The 24,258-nt window shown below is 41.0% G+C and overlaps 1 protein-coding gene across 2 annotated transcripts in view; it reads left to right on the forward strand.

The window, feature by feature from the left end:
• tet3 (tet methylcytosine dioxygenase 3) overlaps window positions 1-24,258 on the forward strand; it is a 350,637-nt gene that overhangs the window by 237,679 nt on the left and 88,700 nt on the right. For both annotated transcript variants that reach the window (XM_080217173.1, XM_080217174.1), the window contains one exon: window positions 1,345-4,096. In XM_080217173.1, the coding sequence (XP_080073299.1) occupies window positions 1,345-4,096 (2,752 nt within the window). The remainder of the gene's footprint in view (window positions 1-1,344; window positions 4,097-24,258) is intronic.

Below are 24,258 nucleotides of genomic sequence, written 5' to 3' on the forward strand. Positions count from 1 at the left end.
AGGAGGAATGTTTCAATTGTAGTGGTAATATTTAGACAGACAACCCAAGTTTATACTCAGGTTGGGGAACAAGTGAAGACAGGGTTAATGTTGCTCAATTAGTTCACTAAAATGCAATTACTGTCAACCATTTCCAAACTGCAGCTGACTGACCGAGCAAACATTAAATGGGATGAACTCCAGCCATGCACAAATGCAAACTTTACAATCTATTTTTAGTTCTCAGTTACAAATGACCAAAACAGGAAGTGGTTCCCAACTTCTTTATGAATACCATGCACAATACTTTCCTTAGTGCAATACTATTTTTCATTGGTTCTTGAAAATGTGTTTTTTTTAATTGAGAGAACACCGTACTGAGTTGCCAAACATTGCAATGAGCAGTTAACTTGGCACAGCCAGAGTGTAAACTTGGAATCTGTCTAGTTTGGATGGTGTGGATCCCTACCACGTAGTGCCAACAGTCTTCAATATAGCCACTGTATACTTCAAAAAATGAAAAATTAATTAACCAAAATAAAATATTTTTATTGACATATTTTCATTTGCATCTGTTTTACAGTTTGATTTCTAAAATACATATAGCTCTGACTTTTATTTTAATCTTGACTTAATACAGTTCAGCTATTATATTTTGCTGTTGTTTGCCACTGTCTAATTTTTTTGTTTCAAATTAACAACATCCAATTTCAATTACAGATTTTTAAAATTGAAATAGGCGATGTCACTTTCATAATGTTAAAAATGCTCAATTCATGGCACGAAGTGATAAAATGTCACAGTGAAAGTTTAATTTAAAAAAAACTTTCTCCTTAATTTCAAGCTTCCAAGAGCTAACAATTTATTTTGAGAAGGAATATGCTCATTATGATTTCTCATTTGAAGATCAATTAAGTTTTGCTGTCTGATAATAACTGGCATATTAAATTCTACCACACTGAATGGGAACAAGTACAATTAAAACAATTGGTCCCAAAGAAACACCAAAACCATTTGAAATTAATCTTAAAGCAAATTGAATAGTCAATGCACAGTTAAACTGTGAGCTTCAGCTAAAGATTAGTTGATTGAACTATAAGTAGTGTGCAAGTACTTCTGTAACCCTAGAGTCAGAATAGCTTCCAGCTACTAGCTTCCGGCTAATTGATAATAGCATCGCTTGAGGACAAGGGAGTATGTTGACCAGAATTAGTTTTGTGAGTAATTTTGACCAATTTACTGACTGATACAAATTAATTTATTTACCTTTCGCATCAACCTTTAGTATTTATTTGAACACATGCAATTACAAATTCAAAAATAATATGCTATAATTTTAACATATTCAATTATTTTGTTCTATAGACAGGTTCAGAAGGGAGCTCAGTGGATGGCCCCAGAACAGACCAAATGGAAGAGGGGTCAACCAACCATGTTGGTGAAAGCAGGTTAAGATTAGAAATGGCACCAAGTCTGGTTAATGGAGTATGTAGTCAAGAACGACATACCATTGATGTGGAACCAAGTGAGTGGATGGATAACCAGAGACTCCCTCAACACCCCAATGGAAGCATCAACCTGGAGACAACTCAAATACTGAACCAAGTTAGGAACCATGTGAAGGAAGACCTGGCAACTGCAAGGGATAATGTAATTCTGGATGATGCTAGAAAGTTAACTGTACTCCCTGAAACAGTGGTAAGCATACCTTCATATAATTCACCAGCACAAAACTGTCAGCCTTTACAAAAGATTAACTTGACTGAGAAATGTAACCCAGAGATTAATAACAGCAGTGATGATTGCCCTCTGAATGATAATTTGAGCACTTTGACCACTGCATGGACCCTTGCAAAAAACCATGGGAAAAAACCACCAAACTGCAATTGTGATGGGCCAGAATGCCCAGACTACTTGGAATGGCTTCAGAAAAAAATAAATGCTGTTATTAATGAGGAACAGAACAGGACTTCACAAATTTCTGATAAAATCAGTGATATACCTGTGGAAAATGGTGCTTTACAAAATCACATGCCTGTTTTAGAGGAAACATCCATTTTTGATTCCTCTGATGTTCCTCAATATTCTCAGAGTGCTTTGACCATTGCAAAAGAGAAAAACATAAGTCTTCAGACAGCCATTGCCATTGAAGCCCTTACACAGCTATCATCAACACTTCCACAGCCATTTCTAGAAGCTTCATCACAGATTAACAGCACCTCTCAAATAGCTGATGCCTCATCTTGTTCTATTGAGGAAAACCATGCTCCTTTGCCTACATCTTCTGATGCCATTCAGGACTTGCAAGACAGCCTCAATCAGCAGCCACAAAATAGGCACCCTTCTCTACAAAAGCAGCCCGGTCAGCAAATGTTCCCGGAATATCAGTCTCAAGTGCAAACTTCATGGGAGCATCTAAAAAAACCAGCACAGATTGAATCTCACTACATTCCAGCCATGAAAACATTACAAGATCCATTTAATAATTTTTCAAATTCAATATCAACTATAAAACATACTGATGAAGTCTCTGCTCACAGGAGTGATGCAGCCAGCGCTGAAGGAAACATGCCAGTATTCAATACCAATCAGCCAGTTACTTCACTGAATGACCCTATGACTGAGTTAAAGCAGCTATTAGACAGTAACAATAGTAACAAATATCCTTTGCCATTGTATAAAATGCCAAGCATAATTGCACATGAAGATGCAGGCATAAAGACCCAACAAGATTCGTCACTGGCATTTTCCAACTTGTCAACTGGAGTTGGATTTTATGGAATGTTACCTGAACAACAGTCACCCCAGTCCATGCAGCAAATGCAGATGCATCAGAAGAGTAAACACCAAAAAACACAGGCAGCATTACAACAACATCTACACCATAAACGCAGCCTCTTTCAAGTACACAGTCAAAAACAGAACCATCTACACGAGCAACATAAATGGTGGTCACAACATCAGCCACATGTAAAAAAACAGAAGCAAAAGAAATTGGTACAAGAAAAGAAGAAATTACAACCAACACATAAGCAGCGTAAAGAAACTCAGCTTCAAAAGGCGCAAAATATTCATCAGCAACTTTTCTTGCTTCAACTTCAACAAATGCAACAGACAAAATTGCAACAAAGTCTGCAGCATCAATCATTACCTCAGCAAAAACAAGTATTGGATGGGTTCCAGCAAGTGGAAAAAATACAGAATAACTATGGAATAGGGGAACATCAAACACAGTTACTGCCTCAACAGCATCTTCTGAAAGAACAGCAGATACAGGTAACACGTCAACCAACTTCTGAAGTTACACCGCAGAAACAGACAGATAGTAGTGAGTCAGGTAATATTCAGGAGACTCCCGCTTTTAATCGGTCAGTGTCACAGGAAATGTGTAACTCCAGGCCAGATTCCTTCCTGTCTCAGCAACACATTGAAAAATATCCACAATCATCTTCACTGAAGAATAGCCCTGCCAGAAATGCAGATGAAAAAGATCCACACACAAATTCAGACTCCTTACCTATTCAAATACAACAAAATGATGTGTCCGGACATAGTCCTCGCTCCTTTGAGGAAAAAATTGAAGAACTCTTAAAACAATTTGAAGCAGAATTTGAATCAGGCTCTACATCACAACAATTCCAGTTTACTCCTCAGAATAACTCAACATCTCAGGTAGAACCAAATGAAAACCAGACTCCTTCTACTGGCCCTCAGCTTTCATTTCTTAATCAGTCTGACCAGAGCAGTCGAGCACTGTTTTCTCAAAATAATGCATCTCATGAACAGCATGAGAGCAAATCGACCAAAATAAACAACAAAACTAATTCCACTTTTCAAGAAAGTACAAAATGTTTTAATAATTCTTTTCTGACTGGATCCTCAAAACACATGAAGGTTGAAACCTCTGGTGCGATCACTGTGCTATCAACAGTTTATTCTGGAGAAAATATAGAGGGACTTTCAGAAGAAGGCACTCCCACAAAAAATGCACCTCTCACCCCTTCTCTCAGTGGATTTTTGGAATCTCCACTGAAATATTTGGATACCCCAACTAAAAACTTGCTGGATACGCCATCAAAAAAGGCCCAGATGGAATTTCCATTATGTGACTGTGTTGGTAAGTTTGAAAAAGTTGGATCTTCCTTCATTTAATATTACTTATAAAATAAATTTAAGCACAATAATTCCAGAAAAAATAGGGAAGGAAAATGGAGGTGTTGTGGAAATACTTACCAGGGAAGGTGATATGTCCTTGTGGGACAAAGACAGAGTTCAGTTCGTTCGAGTTGAGAAACAAAAAGGGTATTATTAGCCGGGAATATTCTACAGCCTACAAATAGTAAGAGGAAGTGATAAAGGAGCAAATATGTATGGAAATCAGAATGGGATATGGAGACTTTGTCTAAATATCGATTAAGGTAGTTTAGAATGAAGGGTAAGGAGGTGGAGGAATTTCTGAGATGTGTTCAGGAGAACCTCTTTGATCAGGATGTTCTTGGGCCAGCGAGAGAGGAGGTATTGCTGGACCTAGTGCTAGGAAATGAAGTGGGTCAAATGGATCGAGTGGCTATGGGGGCAACACTTGGTTAAAGAGTTGCAGAAAAGAAGGAATGACTAAACTGGAAGAGGGCTCATTTCAATGGGATGAGAAAGTGTCTTGTCAAGGTAAAATGCAACCAAAGAATGATAGGAAAATCTGTAATGTATGATCTTTAAGGAAGAGATAATTTAGGGGTAGACTTGGTACACTCCAATAAGAGTGAGGTAATGAACCAAAACTAGGGCACACTGGATGTTGAGGAGAATAGAGCATATGATGTAACATAAAATATAAAGTATATGATGCCCGCTAGGTGAATGCTTCAAGCGAGAACCTCAGCCCAAATACCAGGTTCAGAGAGAAACGAAAGAGGAAAATGGGAAATATCACTGGCAAAGAGACAATGGATGAGATTCTCCCAAAAAAATTCGAAGTGTCGAATTTGCATAAAAAATGGAATAAGTCCTTGCTGGTTTTTTCAGCAGGATTTTCAAAATAGTGCACCAGTATGAATCACGCTGCATATCAGTGCCACAGCCTATTCCTGCTGGAGAGGCTGGCAGCACAGCGCTGAGCGGCCCACTGTGCTGATCTATCACCGATCTATCAGTGCCGAGTTTGGCGCATTTGCAGTAACCTGCACTGCTGGCCTCCAAATTGCTGGCCAGTTGCCTGATGCCAATGGGCAGTGCCCAAGGTGTCCCTTTGGGCAGTGCCAGCAGGCCAGACTGGTACTGCCAAGCTGGCAATGCACAGGAATCACCCCCCCCTTTCCCCTGATCTCCTGGTGGGGGTGTGTTTGGACGGGGAGGGGGGTGGGAAGGGGGTCTCAATTGCCCTCCCCTTCACTCCAGCTAGGTCAGGCCGCCAGCTCCCCGCAAGTGGGAAGCTATTGTAAAGTCTGCTGGAATGAAATAACCCTGGCAGCGAGGGAGATACTAGCAGCCCAAAGACTTCAGACCCGGGCCTGCTAATAACATGGAAATCCCAATAAATTATATATCTCTGCGCACGGAGTTGACGGTGCTGGAAATCCAACGGCTGAAGACTCATGGAGGCCATGGTGCTCAGCGGGAAGTCCATTAAATGGGCCTCTTTTTGAGTCTCCCAGACCATTGCGCTTTTGCAGTGCAGTGGGCTGCAAGAATGGCCTTCAATATAATAGAATGGCATGTAAAATAAAAGAAACCCAAAAATCTTCCACTGGCATGTAAATTGTAAATGGGTGGTAAAAAGTGGAGCACCCTATTAGGGAAAAATCGGTAAAAGTGAAGACAATAGAGTTAATAGATGGATGAAAATTGAGAGGAAAGAAGTACTGTAAAGGCTCACTGTACTTAGAATGGATAAGTCATCTAGTCCAGTTGGCTTGCATGCTAAATTGCGTAAAGATGTAAGAGTGGAGGTCACAGAAGGACTTGCCAAAATATTCCAATCTTTCCTAGCTATGGGGAGGTGCCAGGAGATTGAAGACATGACATTCTTATTCATGAAAGGGCATACAGGTAATCCAAGCAACTACAGGCCACACAGCTTGACATCAATAGTAGGAAAAAGAACTAACAGTCAGTTGGAGAGGTTTGAGTTAATTAGGGATAACCAGCACAAGTTTGTAAAAGGCAGATTATGCTTGACTAATGTGATTGAAATTTTTTGATAAAGGGAATGCAGTGGATGTTGTCCATATGGATTGTAAGAAAGTGTTGATAAGACACTCATTAACAAAATGGAGGCTCTTAGATAGGAAGGCGAGTGTCAAGAGGGAGGCAATGGCCTACAGGTATTTTCACTAAACTATTTATCCAGAAACTCAGCCATTATTCTGGGGACCCAGGTTTCAATCTCACCATGGCAGATGGTGGATTTCAATTTCAGTAAAAATATCTGGAATTAAGAATCTACTGATGACCCTGAAACCATTGTTGATTGTTGGTAAAACCCATCTGGTTCACTACTGCCCTTCAGGGAAGGAAATCTGCTGTCCTTACCTTGTCTGGTCTACGTGTGACTCCAGAGCCACAGCAAAGTGCTTGACTCTCAAATGTACTCTGAAATGGCCTAGCAAGTTCAAGGGCGACTAGGGATGGGCAATAAATGCTGGGCCAGCCAGCGATGCCGTTGTCCCATGAATGAATTTGTTTTAAAAATTGGTTTAAAAAATTAGCTTCAGGACAGAAAAGAGAGGCCTGGTAAATAGTTATTCTTCAGTTTAGAGAATGGTAGACAATGGTGTTTCCAAAGAGTGAATGCTGGGACTACTGTTTTTTTTGTTATATGTAAGTGACTTGGATATTGGATTATGGGGTAAAATTTCAACATTTGCTTTAATTCAGAGGAGTGGTAAACAGTGAGAATGATACTAATGAACACCAACAGAAGCTGGCAGAACGGCAGCTATAATTAGTGCAAAGAAATGCCACGCATTTTGACAGAAGGGATAGAAGGAGGCAATATAGATTTCATGCGATAATTTGGAAGTGTATGGAGGACTTGAGAGACCTGGGTTGCATTTACATAGATCTCTAATGGTAGCAAGACATACTGGGCAGGATTTCTGGCCGTCCTCGCCACAAGACCAGAAAATCCCACCCAAGATCAACAGACCTTTGCATGGTCCCGTCCCACCTGCTACGATTCCTGTGGTGAGCGGGGTGGGAAAATTCCTCCCACTGAATGTGGTTAATAATCTCGGACTTCTTAAATAGAAGATTGAGTGCAAAAGAAGTGAAGTCATGCCGAACCTTTAAAAAGCCCTAGGTAGGGTACATGTAGAGTATTCTGTACAGTTCTAGTCACCACACTTCACAAAGGATGTGAGGGCCCTTGAATGAGTGCAGAGAAGATTTACCAGAAAGGGGTGGAGGATTTTACCTGCAAGGTTAGATTGGAGAAGCTGGTATTGTTCTCCTTAGAGCTGGGGAGATTTGATAGAGATAGATTATGACAGGTTTAGATGAGATAAATAGAGAAAAATTATCCCATTAGCTAATTGTACAAAGACTTGGGGACACAGATTTAAGGTTTTGGACAAGAGAAGCAGGGGAACGTGAGGGAGAACTATTTTTATATAGGGAGTAATAATGACCCACAAAGGCAGTGGAAGTAGAGACAAAGAATGATTTCAAAAAGAAATTAGGTGGGCAGTTGAAAGAATGAAACTTGCAGGGTTACAAGGATAGAGTGGGTAATGGCACTGACTGGACTGCTCCATGGAAAGCTGGCATGGACTCAATGGGCCAAATTGCCTCTTTCTACACTGTAAATGACTCGTAATGCTTCTATGTTTGGAATAAATAAGTACAGTATTGATTTTAAATCCAGAATCATGAAACTATTTTGATAGGATGAAGGAGTTCGAAGTTGCATTAATTTCAAGGATGTTTAATTTGAAGGATGTTTAAAGGATGATTAATTTCAAGGATGCTCGACAGACTGGAGGGGCTGATTGTGGACAAGTCCCCAGGACCGGATGGAATGCATCCGAGGGTTCTGAAAGAAATGGCCGAGGTGATAGTGGATGCCTTGGTGGTTATTTTCCAGACGTTGCTGGATTCCGGGGAAGTGCCGGAAGATTGGAAAACGGCTAATGTTACGCCATTGTTTAAGAAGGGTGCCAGGCAAAAGGCAGGGAATCATAGGTCAGTTAGTTTAACGTCTGTTGTAGGTAAAATGTTAGAATCCGTCATCAAGGAGGAAATAGCGAGGCATCTTGAGGGGAATTGCTTGATAGAGTAGACGCAGCACAGTTTCGTTAAAGGGAAGTCGTGTCTGACAAATTTACTGGAGTTCTAGAGGATGTGTCTAGGGCGGTGGATAGAGGAGAGCCGGCGGATGTGGTCTTTCTTGATTTTCAGAAGGCGTTTGACAAGGTACCTCACAAGAGGTTATTGCAGAAGGTCAGGGGACATGGAGTTGGGGGTAGGGTGTTAGCGTGGAGAGAGGATTGGTTGTCAAATAGGAGGCAGAGAGTGGGGGTTAATGGGTGCTATTCGGATTGGCGGTTGGTGACTAGTGGAGTGCCCCAGGGGTCGGTGCTGGGGCCTCAGCTATTTACCATTTATATAGATGATCTGGAGGAGGGAACCGAGCGTGTGGTGTCAAAATTTGCTGATGACACCAAGATTGGTGGAACGGCAAATTGCGCGGAGGGAGTGGAGAGTCTACAGAAGGATCTAGATAGGCTGGGCGAACGGGCCAGGAACTGGCAAATGGAATTTAATGTTGGCAAGTGCGAGGTGGTCCACTTTGGTAGGAAGGATTATTACTTACGTGGAGAAAAACTGCAGCCGGCGATGGTGCAGAGGGACCTCGGGGTCCTTGTGCATGAGTCGCAAAAACCCAGCTTGCAGGTGCAGCAGGTGGTCAGGAAGGCAAATGGAATGCTGGCCTTCATAGCGAGGGGGATTGAATATAAAAGTAGGGAGGTCTTGCTGCGGCTGTATAGGGCATTGGTGAGGCCGCAGCTGGAGTACAGTGTGCAGTTTTGGGCGCCGTACTTACGCAAGGATATTTTGGCCTTGGAGGGAGTGCAGAGGAGGTTTACTAGGCTGATGCCGGAGTTGAGGGGGTTGAGCAATGAGGAGAGGCTGAATAAACTAGGCTTGTACTCGTTAGAGTTTAGAAGAATGAGGGGAGATCTCATTGAGACGTATAAGATGATGAATGGGATGGATAGGATAGAGGTGGAGAGGCTCTTCCCACTCAGAAAGGACAGTAGGACTAGGGGGCACAGCCTCAAGGTAAAGTGGGGGCGGTTTAGAACGGAGTTGAGGAAGAACTTCTTCACTCAAAGGGTGGTGAATCTCTGGAATTCTCTGCCCGTTGAAGTGGTGGAGGCTACCTCGCTAAATATTTTTAAGGCGCGGGTTGATGGGTTTTTGATAAGAGAGGGGATTAAGGGTTATGGGGAGAGGGCGGGAATGTGGAACTGAGCCACGACAGATCATCCATGATCTTATTGAATGGCGGGGCAGGCTCGAAGGGCTAGATGGCCTACTCCTGCTCCTATTTCTTATGTTCTTATGTTTTTTGTCAATAAGTGTTATTCACCATCATTGTGAATCATTTTCACTCTTTTTAAACTTTTTTCCAACCTTATTTCCAGATATATGCAATCCATTCCTTCATTTAAATTTATCTTCATTGACTGTCCCTGTCTTTGTTACATGAGTTCTCCTTTTTGCTTGCTTTTTCTGAATCTGCTAATGATTACTGATTTTCAATGGTCGACGTACTATTGGTAGTTCACGTAGGCTAAAATTAAAACTATTTCTGTGCTTAATTTAAAGCCCTTCCATCAATTCCTTTGAGCTGAGCTGTGGTAATATATGCAGTTCTGTGCTCAAACTCATTGATTTTAAGAAATTACAAAAGAAATTGAGCACAACAGAGGGAAAAAAAATTGCTAGCAACAGCAAGAGTGAAATAGAAATTATGTATTATTCTGCTTTAAACAATTGGAAACGGTTTTGCATTTTGTTTTTTATGCTGTATAAAAGTATAAAGATATGTTTATATTTAGAGTGTTTTTTGAATATTTATACTGTATTAATACTGACTGCGTGGAGTTTGCACATTCTCCCATATCCGCATGCTCTCATTTCCTCCCACAGTCCAAAGATTTGCAGGCTAGATAGAACATAGAACATAACAGCACAGTACAGGCCCTTCTGCCCTCGATGTTGCGCCGACCAGTGGAACCAATCTAATGACCCTCTAACCTAAACTATTCCAATGTTATCCATATGCCTATCCACTGTCCATTTGAACGCCCTTAAAGTTGCGAGTCCACAACTGCTGCAGGCAGGGCATTCCAAGCCCTTACTACCCTCTGAGTAAAGAACCTACCTCTGACATCCGTCCTATAACTACCACCCCTTAATTTAAAGCTATGTCCTTTATCAACCTGGGTGCCAACTTTCAGGGAGCTATGCACATGTACACCGAGATCTCTCTGCTCGTCAACACTACTAAGAGTCCTTCCATTAGCCCTATATTCTGTATTCCTGTTACTCTTACCAAAGTGAATCACCTCACACTTTTCCGTATTAAACTCCATCTGCCACCTCTCAGCCCAGCTCTGCAGCTTTCTATGTCCCTCTGCAAACTGTAACATCCATCCTCACTGTCTACAACTCCTCCGACTTTGGTGTCGTCAGCAAATTTACTAACCCATCCTTCTACACCCTCATCTAGGTCATTTATAAAAATGACAAACAGCAGTGGCCCCAAAACAGAACCTTGAGGTACACCACTTGTAACTGAACTCCAGGTTGAATATTTCCCATCAACCACCACCCTCTGTCTTCTATCAGCTAGCCAATTCCTGATCCAAACTGTCAAATCACCCTCAATGCCATGCATCTGCATTTTCTGCAGTAGCCTACCATGGGGAACCTTATCAAACGCTTTACTAAAATCCATATACACCACATCAACTGCCTTACCCTTACCCACCTCTTTGGTCACCTTTTCAAAAAACTCGATAAGGTTTGTGAGGCACGACCTACCCTTCACAAAACCGTGTTGACTATCCGTAATCAATTTATTTCTCTCTAGATGATTATAAATCCTGTCCCTTATAATTCTTTCCAAAACTTTGCCCACAGCAGAAGTAAGGCTCACCGGTCTATAATTCCCAGAATGGTCTCTACTCCCCTTCTTGAAGAAGGGGACAACATTTGCTATCCTCCAGTATTCCGGCACTATACCTGTAGCCAATGACGACATGAGGATCAAAGCCAAAGGCTCTGCAATCTCCTCCCTAGCCTCCCAGAGAATCCTAGGGTAAATCCCATCCGGCCCAGAGGACTTACCTATTTTCATACTCTCAAGAATTGCTAACACCTCCCCCTTATGTAAATCCTCAATCCCGTCTAGTCTACAACCCTGTATCGCAGTATTCTCCTCGACTACACTGACTTTTTCCTGCGTGAATACTGACGAAAAATACTCATTCAGTGCCTCTCCGATCTCTTCAGGCTCCACGCACAAGTTCCCACTACTGTTTCTGACTGGCCCTAATCTTGCCCTTACCAATTTTTATTCTTGACATACTTATAGAAAGCTTTAGGGTTCTCCTTGATCCTATCCACCAAAGTTTTCTTGTGTCCTCTTCTAGCTCTTCTTAACTCTCTCTTTAGTTCCTTCCTGGCTAATTTATAACTCTCTAGTGCCCTAACTGAGCCTTCACGTCTCATCTTTACATAAGGCTCCTTCTTCCTCTTCACCAGAGATTCAACTTCCTTAGTACACCACGGTTCCCTTGCTCAGCCACTTCCTCCCTGCCTGACAGGTACATATTTATCAAGGAGTCGCAGTAGCTGCTCCTTGAATATGGTCCACATTTCAGTTGTTCCCAGTCCCTGCAGTTTCCTACTCCAACCTATGTATCCTAAATCTTGCCTAATAGCCTCATAATTACCTTTTCCCCAGCTATAACTTCTGCCCTTCAGTATATGCCTATCCCTTTCCATCACTAAGGTAAATGTAACCGAATTGTGGTCACTATCACCAAAGTGCTCACCTACCTCCAAGTCTAACACCAGGTCTGTTCATTACCCAGTACCAAATCCAATGGATTGGCCATAATAAATTTCCCCTTGATGTCCCAAGATGTGTAGGTTAGGGAATTAGGGGGATAAATGTATGGCGTTATGGGAATGGAGTGGGGGGTGGGCCTAGTTAAGATGCTTTGTTGGAGAGTTGATGCAGACTCAATGGGCTGAATGGTCTCCTTCTGCACCGTAGGGATTCTATGATTCTAAGAAATTGGATACTTATTCCAAAGATCTGTTAACCCTGAGGGTAACAAAGAACCAAAGGAAGTAGCAATCAAAAAGGAGTGTCATTTTAGCACTTTTAGGTGATTTTAAATAAAGTCAGATTACTCCTAATCAGATTGGCAGGTAGGTAGGAACTTAAGAAATAGGAGCAAGAGTAAGCCACTGCAGCCCTTTGAGCCCACCCTGCCATTCAATGAGGATATGGTTAATTTTTATTTCCATTTCTGACAGTATCCCCTATTTCTTGATGTTTTAATATGTAGAAAATTATTAATAGTCTTGTCTCCCTTTATCCACCCCAAAATCTTTTCTAGTCCCTATATCAATTTTTGCCCCTGTACCCAATCCCACAGTCTCTCATATCCTTCATGCCAACTTGTGAACATGTACCCAAAACAATGGCTGCTCATACCTTCCATGCCATTCTATGCACCTGTATCCACTTTAAAGTTCCTATAACAATCTCATGCCAGCTGATGCATGCCACTCTTTTTGCTTACCAGCTCACCTAGTATCCATTATGGACAGACCTCAGGACCCATGCAGAGATGAGATAAAATGAAGTTCTATAAAATAAAGTTTGAAGTGTTGATTGCAGAATTCACTATATTGAAAAAAAATTCTCATTCCTAAAATATCATTTACTACATTTACACTTCTTCAACTACGTAAAGTCTTATAACAAACATTCAAGTGTACACTCCCTTATAGCCTCTATGCCAAGCATTGCAATTCCCTTGTACATCAAACAGCCTATAACGGCTTGTAGCTGTCAATGGAAATGGTAACGGAAACAAGTATTTAGTAATGGATGTCCTCAGTCTTACATCAACAGAGTGATTTTTTTTTTAATTCCAGACATTTTCTGTCAAAGATTCAAAGGGGTGGACTTTTACGTGCCTTGACAGTTTGACATCTCCCTTTGTCAGGTCCTTTGAACAGGTGGGAGATGGTAGTGTAGTGGTACTGCCACTGGACTAGAAATCTAGATGTTCAGGCTAATCCACTGGGTTCATATCCCACTACAGCAGCTACATTTACATTCAATTAATAAAGTTTGGAATTGAAATCTAATCTCAGTAATGACGACCATGGGACTGTCACCAATTGCAGTAAAACCCCATCTCGCCCACAAATTCTCCTCAGGGAAGGCGATCTGCCTATCTGGTCTATACGTGACTTCAGACACATAGCAATGTCAGTGACTTTTAAATGCCCTGTGAAATGGCCCTGAAAATCACTCAGTTGAAGGACAGTTAGAGATGGGCAACAAATTCTGGCCTTGTCAGTGGTGCTCACATCCCATAGAAGAATAAATTTTGAAGAAGTATTTTTAACAGTTGATTTTGACACGTCTGTTGCGTGCAGGGGTAAAGTTTCTCGAGAGCCTTGCTGAAACCATAGCTGGAGCATTGTGGATTGTGTAATGTGTCCTTACTTAAGGAAGGATATATTAATGGGTCATAAAGGATCATTTATATTCATGATTTGGATGAGAATTTAGGAAGCACGGTTAGTTAATTTACAGACAACACAAGATTGGTAGTATAGTGGACAGTGAAGAAGGTTACCTAGGATTGCAACAGGGCCAGTGCGCTGATGAATGGCAGATGCAGCTTAATTTAGATAAATACGAGATGATGCATTTTGATAGATCAAACCAGGACAGGACTTTCTCGGCTAATGGTAGGATCTTGGGGAGAGTTATAGATCAAAGAGATCTGATAGCGCCCTGAAAGTGGAGTCACAGGTTGACAGAGTGGTGAAGAAGCCTTTCGGCATGCTTGGTTTCGTTGGTCGGAACACTGAACACAGGAGTTGGGATGTCTTGTTGAAGTTGTACAAGACATTAGTAAAGCCACACTTGGAATACTATGTGCAGTTCTGGTCACCCTATTATAGAAAGGATGTTACTAAATTAGAAAGAGTGCAGAAAAGGTTTACTAAGATGCGATCAGTACTTGATGATTTGAGTTATAAAGAGAGGCTGGGTAGACTAGGACTTTTTCCCCTGGAGCATAGGAAACTTAGGGGTGATCTTATAGAGGTCTATGAAATGATATGGGGCATATCAGCTAGATAGTCAACATCCTTTCCCAAAGACAGGGGAGTCTAAAACTAGAGACCAGAGGTTTAAGGTGAGAGGGGAGAGAAACAAAACGGACCAGAGGGGCAATTGTTTCACACAAAGGATGGTGACTGTCTGGAACAAACTGGCAGTGGTAGATGCAGTTACAGTCTTGTCTTTTAAAAAAGCATTTAGTTAGTTACATTGGTCAGATAGGTATAGAAGGATATGGCCAAACATGGACAATTGGGACTAGCTTAGTAGTTTAAAAAAAGTGTGGCATGGATAAGTTGGGCCAACGGGCCTGTTTCCAAGTTGTAAACCTGTATGACTCTATGATATTCCTGCCACAGAAGAAGTATAACAAAGGTTCACCAGACTGATTCCTGGGGTGATGGAATTACATCTTCTGCGTTAATATCCTTTCTATAATGGGGTGACCAGAACTGTGTACAGTATTCCAAGTCTTATTATGATTATTATTGTCTTGTATAAAACATCCCAACTCCTGTATTCAATGCTCTGACCAATGAAACCATGACAAAAGCCTTCTTCACCACCCTGTCCACCTGTGACTCCACTTTTAAGGAGCTATGAACCTGTACTCAGTTTGGACTGTATTCTGTATACATATAATCAGTTATTGTTTAACCGTACAAACCTCTAGACCTCTGCATGAGACAACATGCAATCCCACAACACAGGCAAGGGAAAAAATCTGTTATAAGGAATAAAAGCCATGTAATGCCAGAGATGCATTAATACATATAAATGTATATATTATGTACAGGACACAGTCCTGCCTAGGTACTACCTTCATGCCAACTTCCACAACCCTCTAATATTCCCATGTGACTCTACGTCATAATCTGGGCGGTACTGTTCCCCCAGTCCCACATTAACCCTTGCAGTCCCAAGCACACAAATACACCAACCTGTAAAGTTAACTTCAGTAGATAAGATATTTCTGTTTCTATCTGTAGGGACAAAATAGGAAGAGTAAGCAGAATATATTACAATATAATCTATTCATGGAATGACGTGTAAGCATATAATTTTTAGACCACTGTACATTCCAATAGTACCAAAATCCAATGTTGGATCAAATAGACATTTCCATAAGCACGTGCGAAAATATTGCAGAAATGAAGGCTTTCAGCATAAGAAGCCTTTGCTGTCAACAGACATTACACGATCTACTCAATTATTGTTTCCTGAGAAAAAGCTTTCAAAATTTTCTTACTGTCTCAAAAGTTAAATCAAGTGAAATTATGAAATATCCAACTAATCTTACACACTCATAACTATTTATTTTTCTTCCAGGGCATTTCAAAGTCCTGGTATTTCAGGAGTCATGGTGTTGTCAATATTATTTGACCCTGTCCATGTGTACTTGTTCTAATAAACCTTAATCTCCTCTCCCCAAATATTTTTTATTGGGACTATGAAAAGGTTCTTCAGCACATACAAAATAATTCAATAAGCTGCTTCTCAAGAAATTTATTTCAAGCTGTTTGATATTAATACTGCCATATCAACAGGAGGTTTTACAACATTCAAATTGCATCAAAAATGCACGTGCCAAGTCAGGTCATCCTGTTTAAAGTGCATTCTTGACAACATTTTTAACATTATCACAACGTCCTATCAAATTATAAGTTCTATATTTTTCCAAACATTAAGACAATACATAATTTTTGACGGTGAGCTTTGAAAATACTTTTCTCTAAGTACATTAATCTGGGTCATATATATAAATTTAACTGAGTTAAGTGAATATAAAATCATCATTTCAATTGTTACAGTAACAATTTCTACATTTTAAAATGTCTACTTGAAATCCTGAAGTAGATTTACATGAACCATCCCCAAAGCAACAATGTAATACCTAAAGACTGTATCATCCATAAAAATGAATAATTTCCCTCAGCTGCTCCTGAACAGCTTGTTAAAAAGTCACAGGCCCAATTAGCATGCTATGTCAAATTTCTGTGCAGCTTTTTCTGGAGATAATCTCAGGTGACTTGAAGAAGGTGTAACAACTTAAGTTGCATTCACATAGATGGCAGAGAGCTTTGCTTGCAGATCTCCCATTATGGCAGATGCAGATCAAGGAAAGTTTGCTCCCACACTGATATTACTGCTTTTATTGGTCTGTTCTTTGTCAAGGGAAAGGCTGGCATTATCAACAGGCTTTACTTACAAAGTTGTTTTGCTGTTTGATCACTTGTTGCTTCATCAGTTCTTTGTAAGTTGTGATGGAGGCTACATCCAGTTCTGCATCCACCACTGCCATCCATCCCACCAAATACAGATTATTCCAATGCAAAAAAGAGAATTATCTTGAGCACAAAATCAGGCCATATAGCCAAACAAGTCCATGCAATGCTTCTGTTCTATATCGAGTCCTGCATTCTTCTTCTTCCACAATCATCAACACCATATACCTCTCCTTTAATGCATATTCATTTCAACCATTGCTGTGGTAGCGTGTTCCACATTCTCACCACTCTCTTGTAGTTTCTTCTGAATTCCATGTCTGAATTCTCAGGAACCATCTTACATTGATAGCCTTTAGCTTTTCTCTTCCCCACAAGTGAAAGCTTGTGTCTGTTCTACCAGAACCTTATATAATTTAATGTAAACCACAAGACCCCCTTCATGTGACTGACAATACTTTTCTTGTTATTGTAATTTCTTTCTCAACCAGTCTTCTCCTAACCAGTCTTGTGCTCTGCCAGTTGGGATAAAAAGGGAAGCCTCAGAGTCAGTAAGCACCATCCTATTCCTGCACTATTCTTCATACTTGTTTTCTCTATTCCTGCATCTACTTGGCTACATAGTTTTGTCCATTTGCTCGATCCCTCCAAGGCAAACTCCAAAGGTGTTGAAATCTTGCTAAGAGTCCTGCTCGAACCACAACACGATAGTTCAAACTTACTTGTGGGGATCGACACTATATTAAAATAAATACCACTGACATGTAAATCAGTTTTATTCAGACACAAATTAAATTTTAAAAATTATCACTCTTGAAGATCATCATCAACAACTTGCATTCATAATCATGTTCTTAACATTGTAAAATATTCCAGTCTCAGGATAAAGGGCCAATCATTTAAAAGAAATTACTACACCCAAAGGGTTGTGAACCTTTGGAATTCTTGACCCCAGAGGGCTGCGAATGTTGCATGGTTGAATAATTTTGAGGTTGGGGGTGGACAGATTTTTAGATCTCAGAGAATCAATATGGGGAGTAGGTGGGCTGGCAGAGCTGAAAGCGATTTTCAGACGTGATTGTATTGAATGGCGGAGTAGGCTTGACAAACCATGTGGTTTAATCCTGCTCCTGTTTCTTGTGTTCTTGTGAGAATTTCAGATTTTAGGGCCAAGGCACCTGAAAGCATGGCCATCAACATTGGAGTAGTTAAAATTGGGGATGTCCAAACCAGATTTGAAGGAGTGCAGAGATCTCAGAGGACTGGAATATTTTACAGAGTTAGAGGCAAGGCCATGGAGGAGTTTGGAAAAAGGGCAAGCAATTTAAAATTGAGGTATTGCTGGTGTCACGATGAAAATCTTGCCCAGGTACCTCTGAGAATCAAATTCCTTTGGTTAGTATTTGGAACTTTAACTGAATTACTCCAGTTAATTGTGCAGCTGCCATTGAGACCCAGGCAATCTTCTTCCTCTATCTGACCTTCAGCTCTGTAGGGTGTTGCCATGTAAATCCTAAGCATTCAATCATATGGTAATAAGGCTCGAGAGAAGGTTTGGGTGTTGAAGCTGTCAGCATGGTGGAGTGTAATAAGTGCTTTTAGGAGAGGAAGATCAGTTTTTATTTCTTGCCTATGGATAAAGGAAAACTGAATACATGTATTCTTCAAATTTTATATAAATCTTAATTCAAAGTTTAAGTACCTCACCCAACTCAGTGGAATAGATTTGCATCTGCATTGTCTCAGTGGTAATCTGGCAGGGCAATCTCCCAATTTGGAGAATGCAGCTAATTTTCCTTCTATGAAAGTCAATCTCATTGAACTCAATGGAATGGAAATTAGGTAGGTTTTACAAAAAATGGGTGATTTGTTCTGCCACATTACTACTCAGCTTGTGAAGATGAAAATGAATTTCTTTCTAAAGTTTTCTGAAGCTTCTACTATCTGAATTTGTACAACATCAATTGGCCTCATTGAAAACGCGATGAAAAGTTGGATAAATTTTCTTCTTGGCAAAACAAATTTGCAGTTGCTGCAAAAGAGTGGAGAACTGTAAAATAGCTCCAATTTAATACACAATTCATACTGAATTATGTGATAAATGTTATAAGATTTTCTCCTCTTTAAATAAAATTACACAATCCACACAATCTCATAATTTATCTACATACCTGGATCTGTAACACTATGGGTGGTGAAAGCTCACAATGTTACAAAACATGCCAAAATGGATGCTCTGCTTGAATATTTGGATTTTGTCATGAAAATTAATGTATAAAATGCCTTTACATTCTCAACAGGTCCCAAATATTGAAGTTATTTTAAAATGTACGATCTGTTGTAATGCAAAGCAAAGCAAACCAATATTCTATTTTAGTATTGGTGGTTAAGGGATAAATGTTGGTCTGGATATTGGAAAACCTCTCCTGCTGTTTTCTGAAATAGTGTCATGGGATGTTATACATCTGTCTGAGTCAGCAGGTGGCACACCTCAACATGTAACCCAAAAAAAAAGTGCCTCTGACAAATCCCCTTTAGTACACCTGGAATACGTATGGGTATGTAGAATGGGTAGTGAGGGATAAGGAAAAGCGGCGTTTCTGTTATGGCTTTCTCTTTATTTTAACTGTGTTCATGGGATGTGGGAGTCAGTGGCTAGGCCAGCATTTATTGCTCTTCCTAATTGCCCATGAGAAGCTGATAGAACCGTTGCAGTCCATGTTGAGTAGGTACACCAACAATGGTGTTGTTCAGGAGGGATTTCAAGATTTTGACCCAGCAAGAGTGAACGAACAGCAATATCATTCCAAGTTAGGATAGTCTGTGGCTTGGAGTGAAGTTGCAAGTATTCCCATGCATCTGCTTTCCTTGTCCTTTTAGATGATAGAGATTGCGGGTTGTCTAAGGAGCCTTGGTGAATTGCTGCAGTGCATCTTTTAGAATGGTACGTACTCCTGCACTGTGCATTAGTGGTGGAGCACGTTAAAGTGGTGAACGGGCTGCCAATGAAGCTGGCTGCTTTGGCCTCGTGGATGTCAAGCTTCTTAAATGTTATTGGAGCTGCACTCCTCCAGACAAATGGAAAGTATTCCACAGGCTTGCAGTATCTTGCAAAGATGGGTGACCACCAAATAGGTTAATGAATGATTGGATTATTAAAGGAAGTAACTATATATAGAGAGAGTGATATAACATCTGTCGTAATCCACAATTCCAGACTTCTAACTGGTAAGGAAAGCATACACTTTGCTCCAGAATTCAAGTACTCCAGCCCAATTGATTGAACGGGTCACATGACCCTCTGAAAGCTTGCCCCTTAAAGGGGCATACTATCACATCCCTCCCACTTTAGATTCCTTATTAAACATTACAATATTATCCAAGAAATGATCTCAAGCACAATCTCCTTATAAGGTAAATCGGTACAGGGAGTTCCTGATCCTTTGAGAGCATTGTAATTCATTATAAGGTGCTTCGGCAGTAGAGGTAACTTTGGTTTGAACCTCAATGGGTGGACTCTCGACCTGTGAAAGTGCATCAGTGCAGGTAACTTCTCCAGTTCCCACTGGAACATTGCTTGGTTCTACCTTGGGATAGCTTGCTGCTGCATTACTTTCATCCAGAGCAATATCGCTGACAGGCATACTAGGGGCGGAGTACCCCACTGTGATTCTGTCCTTTTCAAATGGTCCAGGTGTTCCATTATCCTTTTCTCTCGGACAAGTTTTTTTTATGACTCTGGGCCTGTTCTGGATAGCGAATGTTGTCCCATTGTTTAAGGGATAGCAAATGTTGTCCCATTGTTTAAGAAAGGGAATAGAGACTTCCCTGGGAATTATAGACCGGTGAGTCTTACTTCTGTTGTGGGCAAAGTATTAGAAAAAATTATTAGGGATAGGATTTATAGTTATTTAGAGAGTAATGAATTGACTGGAGATAGTCAGCACGGTTTTGTGAAGGGTAGGTCGTGCCTTACTAACCTTATTGAGTTTTTTGAAAAAGTGACCAAAGAGGTGGATGGGGGTAAGGCAGTTGACGTGGTATATATGGACTTTAGTAATGCGTTTGATAAGGTTCACCATGGAAGGCTTCTGCTGAAAATGCAGATGTATGGGATTGAGGGTGATTTAGTTAATTGGATCAGGAATTGGCTAGCTGATAGAAGACAGAGGGTGGTGGTTGATGGAATGGAGTTCGGTTACAAGTGTTGTGCCTCAGGGATCTGTTTTGGGGCCACTGCTGTTTGTAATTTTTATAAATGATCTGGATGAGGGTATTGAAGGATGGATTAGTAAATTTGCTGATGACACCAAAGTCGGAGGAGTGGTAGATAGTGAAGAGGGGTATCACAGTTTACAGAAGAGACTTGGACAAGTTGCAGAGCTGGGCCGAGAGGTGGCGGATGGAGTTTAATGTGGAAAAGTGTGAGGTAATTCACTTTGGCAGGAATAACAGATGTGTAGAGTATAGGGCTAACGGTAGGACTCTGAATAGTGTTGACGAACAGAGGGATCTAGGTGTATATGTGCATAGATCCCTGAAAGTTGGAAATCAAGTCGATAAGGTTGTTAGGAAGGCATACGGTGTCTCGGCGTTTATTGGTAGGGGGATTGAATTTAGGAGCCGCAACGTCATGTTGCAACTGTACAAAACTCTGGTGTGGCCGCACTTGGAGTATTGTGTACAGTTCTGGTCCCCACATTATAGGAAGGATGTGGAGGCATTGGAGAGGGTGCAGAGGAGGTTTACCAGGATGTTGCCTGGTATGGAGGGAAGGCCCTATGAGGAGAGACTGAGGGATTTGGGGTTGTTTTCGTTGGAAAGAAGGCGGCTAAGAGGAGACCTTATTGAAACATACAAGATGATTAGAGGTTTAGATAGGGTGGACAGTGATAGCCTTTTTCCTCGGATGGAGAAAGCTAGCACGAGGGGACATAGCTTTAAATTAAGGGGTGGTAGTTATAGGACGGATGTCAGAGGTAGGTTCTTTACCCAGAGGGTGGTGGGGGAATGGAATGCCCTGCCTGCTGCAGTTGTAGATGCGCCTAGTTTGGGGGCGTTTAAGAGGTCCGTGGATAGGTTTATGGATGGAAAGGGATTGGTTTAGGTTAGAGGGTCATTGCTTTTTTCTTAATTGGTCAGCGCAACATCGTGGGCCGAAGGGCCTGTTCTGCGCTGTAATGTTCTATGTTCTGGCCACGACCATTCCAGGGATCCAGTTTGGATCAGCACCTAATTCTTCATATATAACAGGTTATTCACCGCAAATGCACTCTCCATTTTTGTTGAATTGTGATGCTTCTGTGCATTCCTTTTTGCTTCCACTGCCAAAATTGGAAATTCAAGACCGGGCGTGATAATACATCACCCATTAGTAACTTGGCAGGTGTGACACCTGTGGTGATGAGAGGGCTGTTATTTTATAGGTGATCAGGAAATGGACTAGTTTGATTTGTCTAGAGGCTGATGACTTTCTTTTTGCGGGCTTTGAATGTTTGGACAGCTCTCTCAGTCAGCCCATTTGAAGTAGGGTGGTAGGATGCAGGTCGAATATGTTGAATACGATTGGTTCTCATGAATGCTGGAACTCTTCACTAGCGAAAGCAGTCCCATTAGTGGATACTAGCACTTTGAGCAACCTGTGTGTAGGGAATGTCTGTTACAGTTTATCGAGGGTTGCTGATGAGAACTTCATTTCAGTCATTTCGAATGCACATCTACTATTAGCAGGAAACATTGCCATGAATGGGCCCAAAAAATCAAAGTGTAGTCTCACCAATGGTCAACTGGCCATTCCCAAGAATGAATTCAGGCTGCAATCTGCAATTTTTGCAGCATTTGACATTGTTTACATTTGACCAGATTCTTAATGTCAATATCTATCCCAGGCCACCATATATAATTGCATGAGCTTCATCTTTGTCACCCAGGATATGGGAATGACTACCTTGCTCCCCATAATAATACACTGTCCTCACAATTTGACTCATCTTTGCTTAACTGAAAGGGTTTTATTTTCTCAGACCTGTTATCATAATGCTAGCCGTGGAGATTGTATGCTTAATCTGAGATAATGTGCGGCCTTTCTGGGTTCAAAACTTGGTCTGTCACATTGAAGCGGGCAATGTATCAAGAAAATTGTGGTACTGGCGGAAGCAGTATACTTTTGGTAGGAAAATATCCCTTAAAATGTCCATGTTTGAAATATGTGTGCCTGCCCTAAGTTGAAAAGTATACTTATAGGCTGCCAGCACTAGAGCCTATTGGACCCTCACTGAAGCGATGGGAGGAGTGGCCTTATTCGCCTTAATTAGGCCCAACTGGGATTTGTGGTCAGTAACTATTATGAAATGCCATCCATAAACATACTGATGGAACCTCTTCATTCTGAAGCTGATTGCTAGTCTGTCTTTTTCAATTTGAGAGTAAGCTTTTTCAGAATCAGTCTGAGTCCTTGGTGATATGCCTTTCTGCACCATTTTCCATCTTTTGTGAAAAAACTTCTCTGATAGTGTAGGGAGATGCATCACAGGTAAGAATGATCTCTTCTGAGGGATCAAAATGAACTAAGATGACTGCCATGCCAGTTTAACCTGTTCAAAGGTTTCTTTCTGATGCTCTTTCCAGAAACATCTGGTGCTTTTTGAGCATGTAAGAGTGCCAACGCTATAGAAAGATTAGGAATAAATCTACAATGATGGTTCACCATTCCTAAAAAAGATTTCAATTCTGATACATTTTCAAGGGTCCAGTGCTTTCTTAATTGCTTTTATTTTCTTCTCCATAGGGTGTTTTAAGGGGTATTCTCAAAACTGTATACTGAAGTCAGAATATTTTCCTTGTTGGCCACAGGTAGACTTTGCTTCGTCTTGTATTTGCTCCTTCTGTTCTCCCTCCTATTGCAACCATGTAGCTTCCCTAAATTTACATTTATCCTCTGGGTAGTCTCCTCCACACTGGTAGCATTCTTTAGTCTGTGGACCAAATTCCCTGTACCTCTGCATTCTCTTTTGTTCTGAGCCTCTTTGTTCATTACTTTCTGTGCTTTCCTTTCTGGTGCTGCTACTACCAGCAGCTTCCCGCCAAAACCTGGCAGACCTTGCCTGCTTGCAGACTTTGCAGCTCAATCACCACTCTTTTCGCACTTTTTATAGCCTTAAATTAATTTCTGCCACTGCTAATAATTTCTTTTGTATAGTTATGTTGTTGACACTAGACTAGCCTGTCTCACATTATTGAGTGCAGACTCAAACTCACATTATTCAGCTGTTCATCTTAGGCGTACCACAAATGCTGTTACCAACTTCCCTGGGGCTGTTATTGAATTAAATTTGTATTGTTGCATTATCACCGAGGACATTGGGTGATAATGTCCGTTGACTATTTCCACAAGCTCCTTGAAAGTTTGGGGGCAGGATGTTCCAGCCACATTCACACTAAAATTCAAAAATCCCACCCGAAGTCAATGGACCTCTCCATGGGTCCTTGGATGGGATTTTCTGGTTTCAGGGTGAGTGCGGCTAGAAAATCCTGCCATAAAACTTTCGAGGAGCTTGTGGAATTAGTCAATGAACATTATCACCCAATGCCCTAAGTGATATTGCAGTAATACAAATATCTACAGGAATAGGAAGGCACTCCAATTGCTCCAGATCGCCAAATGTAGTG

The sequence above is a fragment of the Carcharhinus amblyrhynchos genome, chromosome 34 (assembly GCF_965287045.1).
Source record: "Carcharhinus amblyrhynchos chromosome 34, sCarAmb.v2.hapA, whole genome shotgun sequence".
Lineage (NCBI taxonomy): Eukaryota > Metazoa > Chordata > Chondrichthyes > Carcharhiniformes > Carcharhinidae > Carcharhinus > Carcharhinus amblyrhynchos.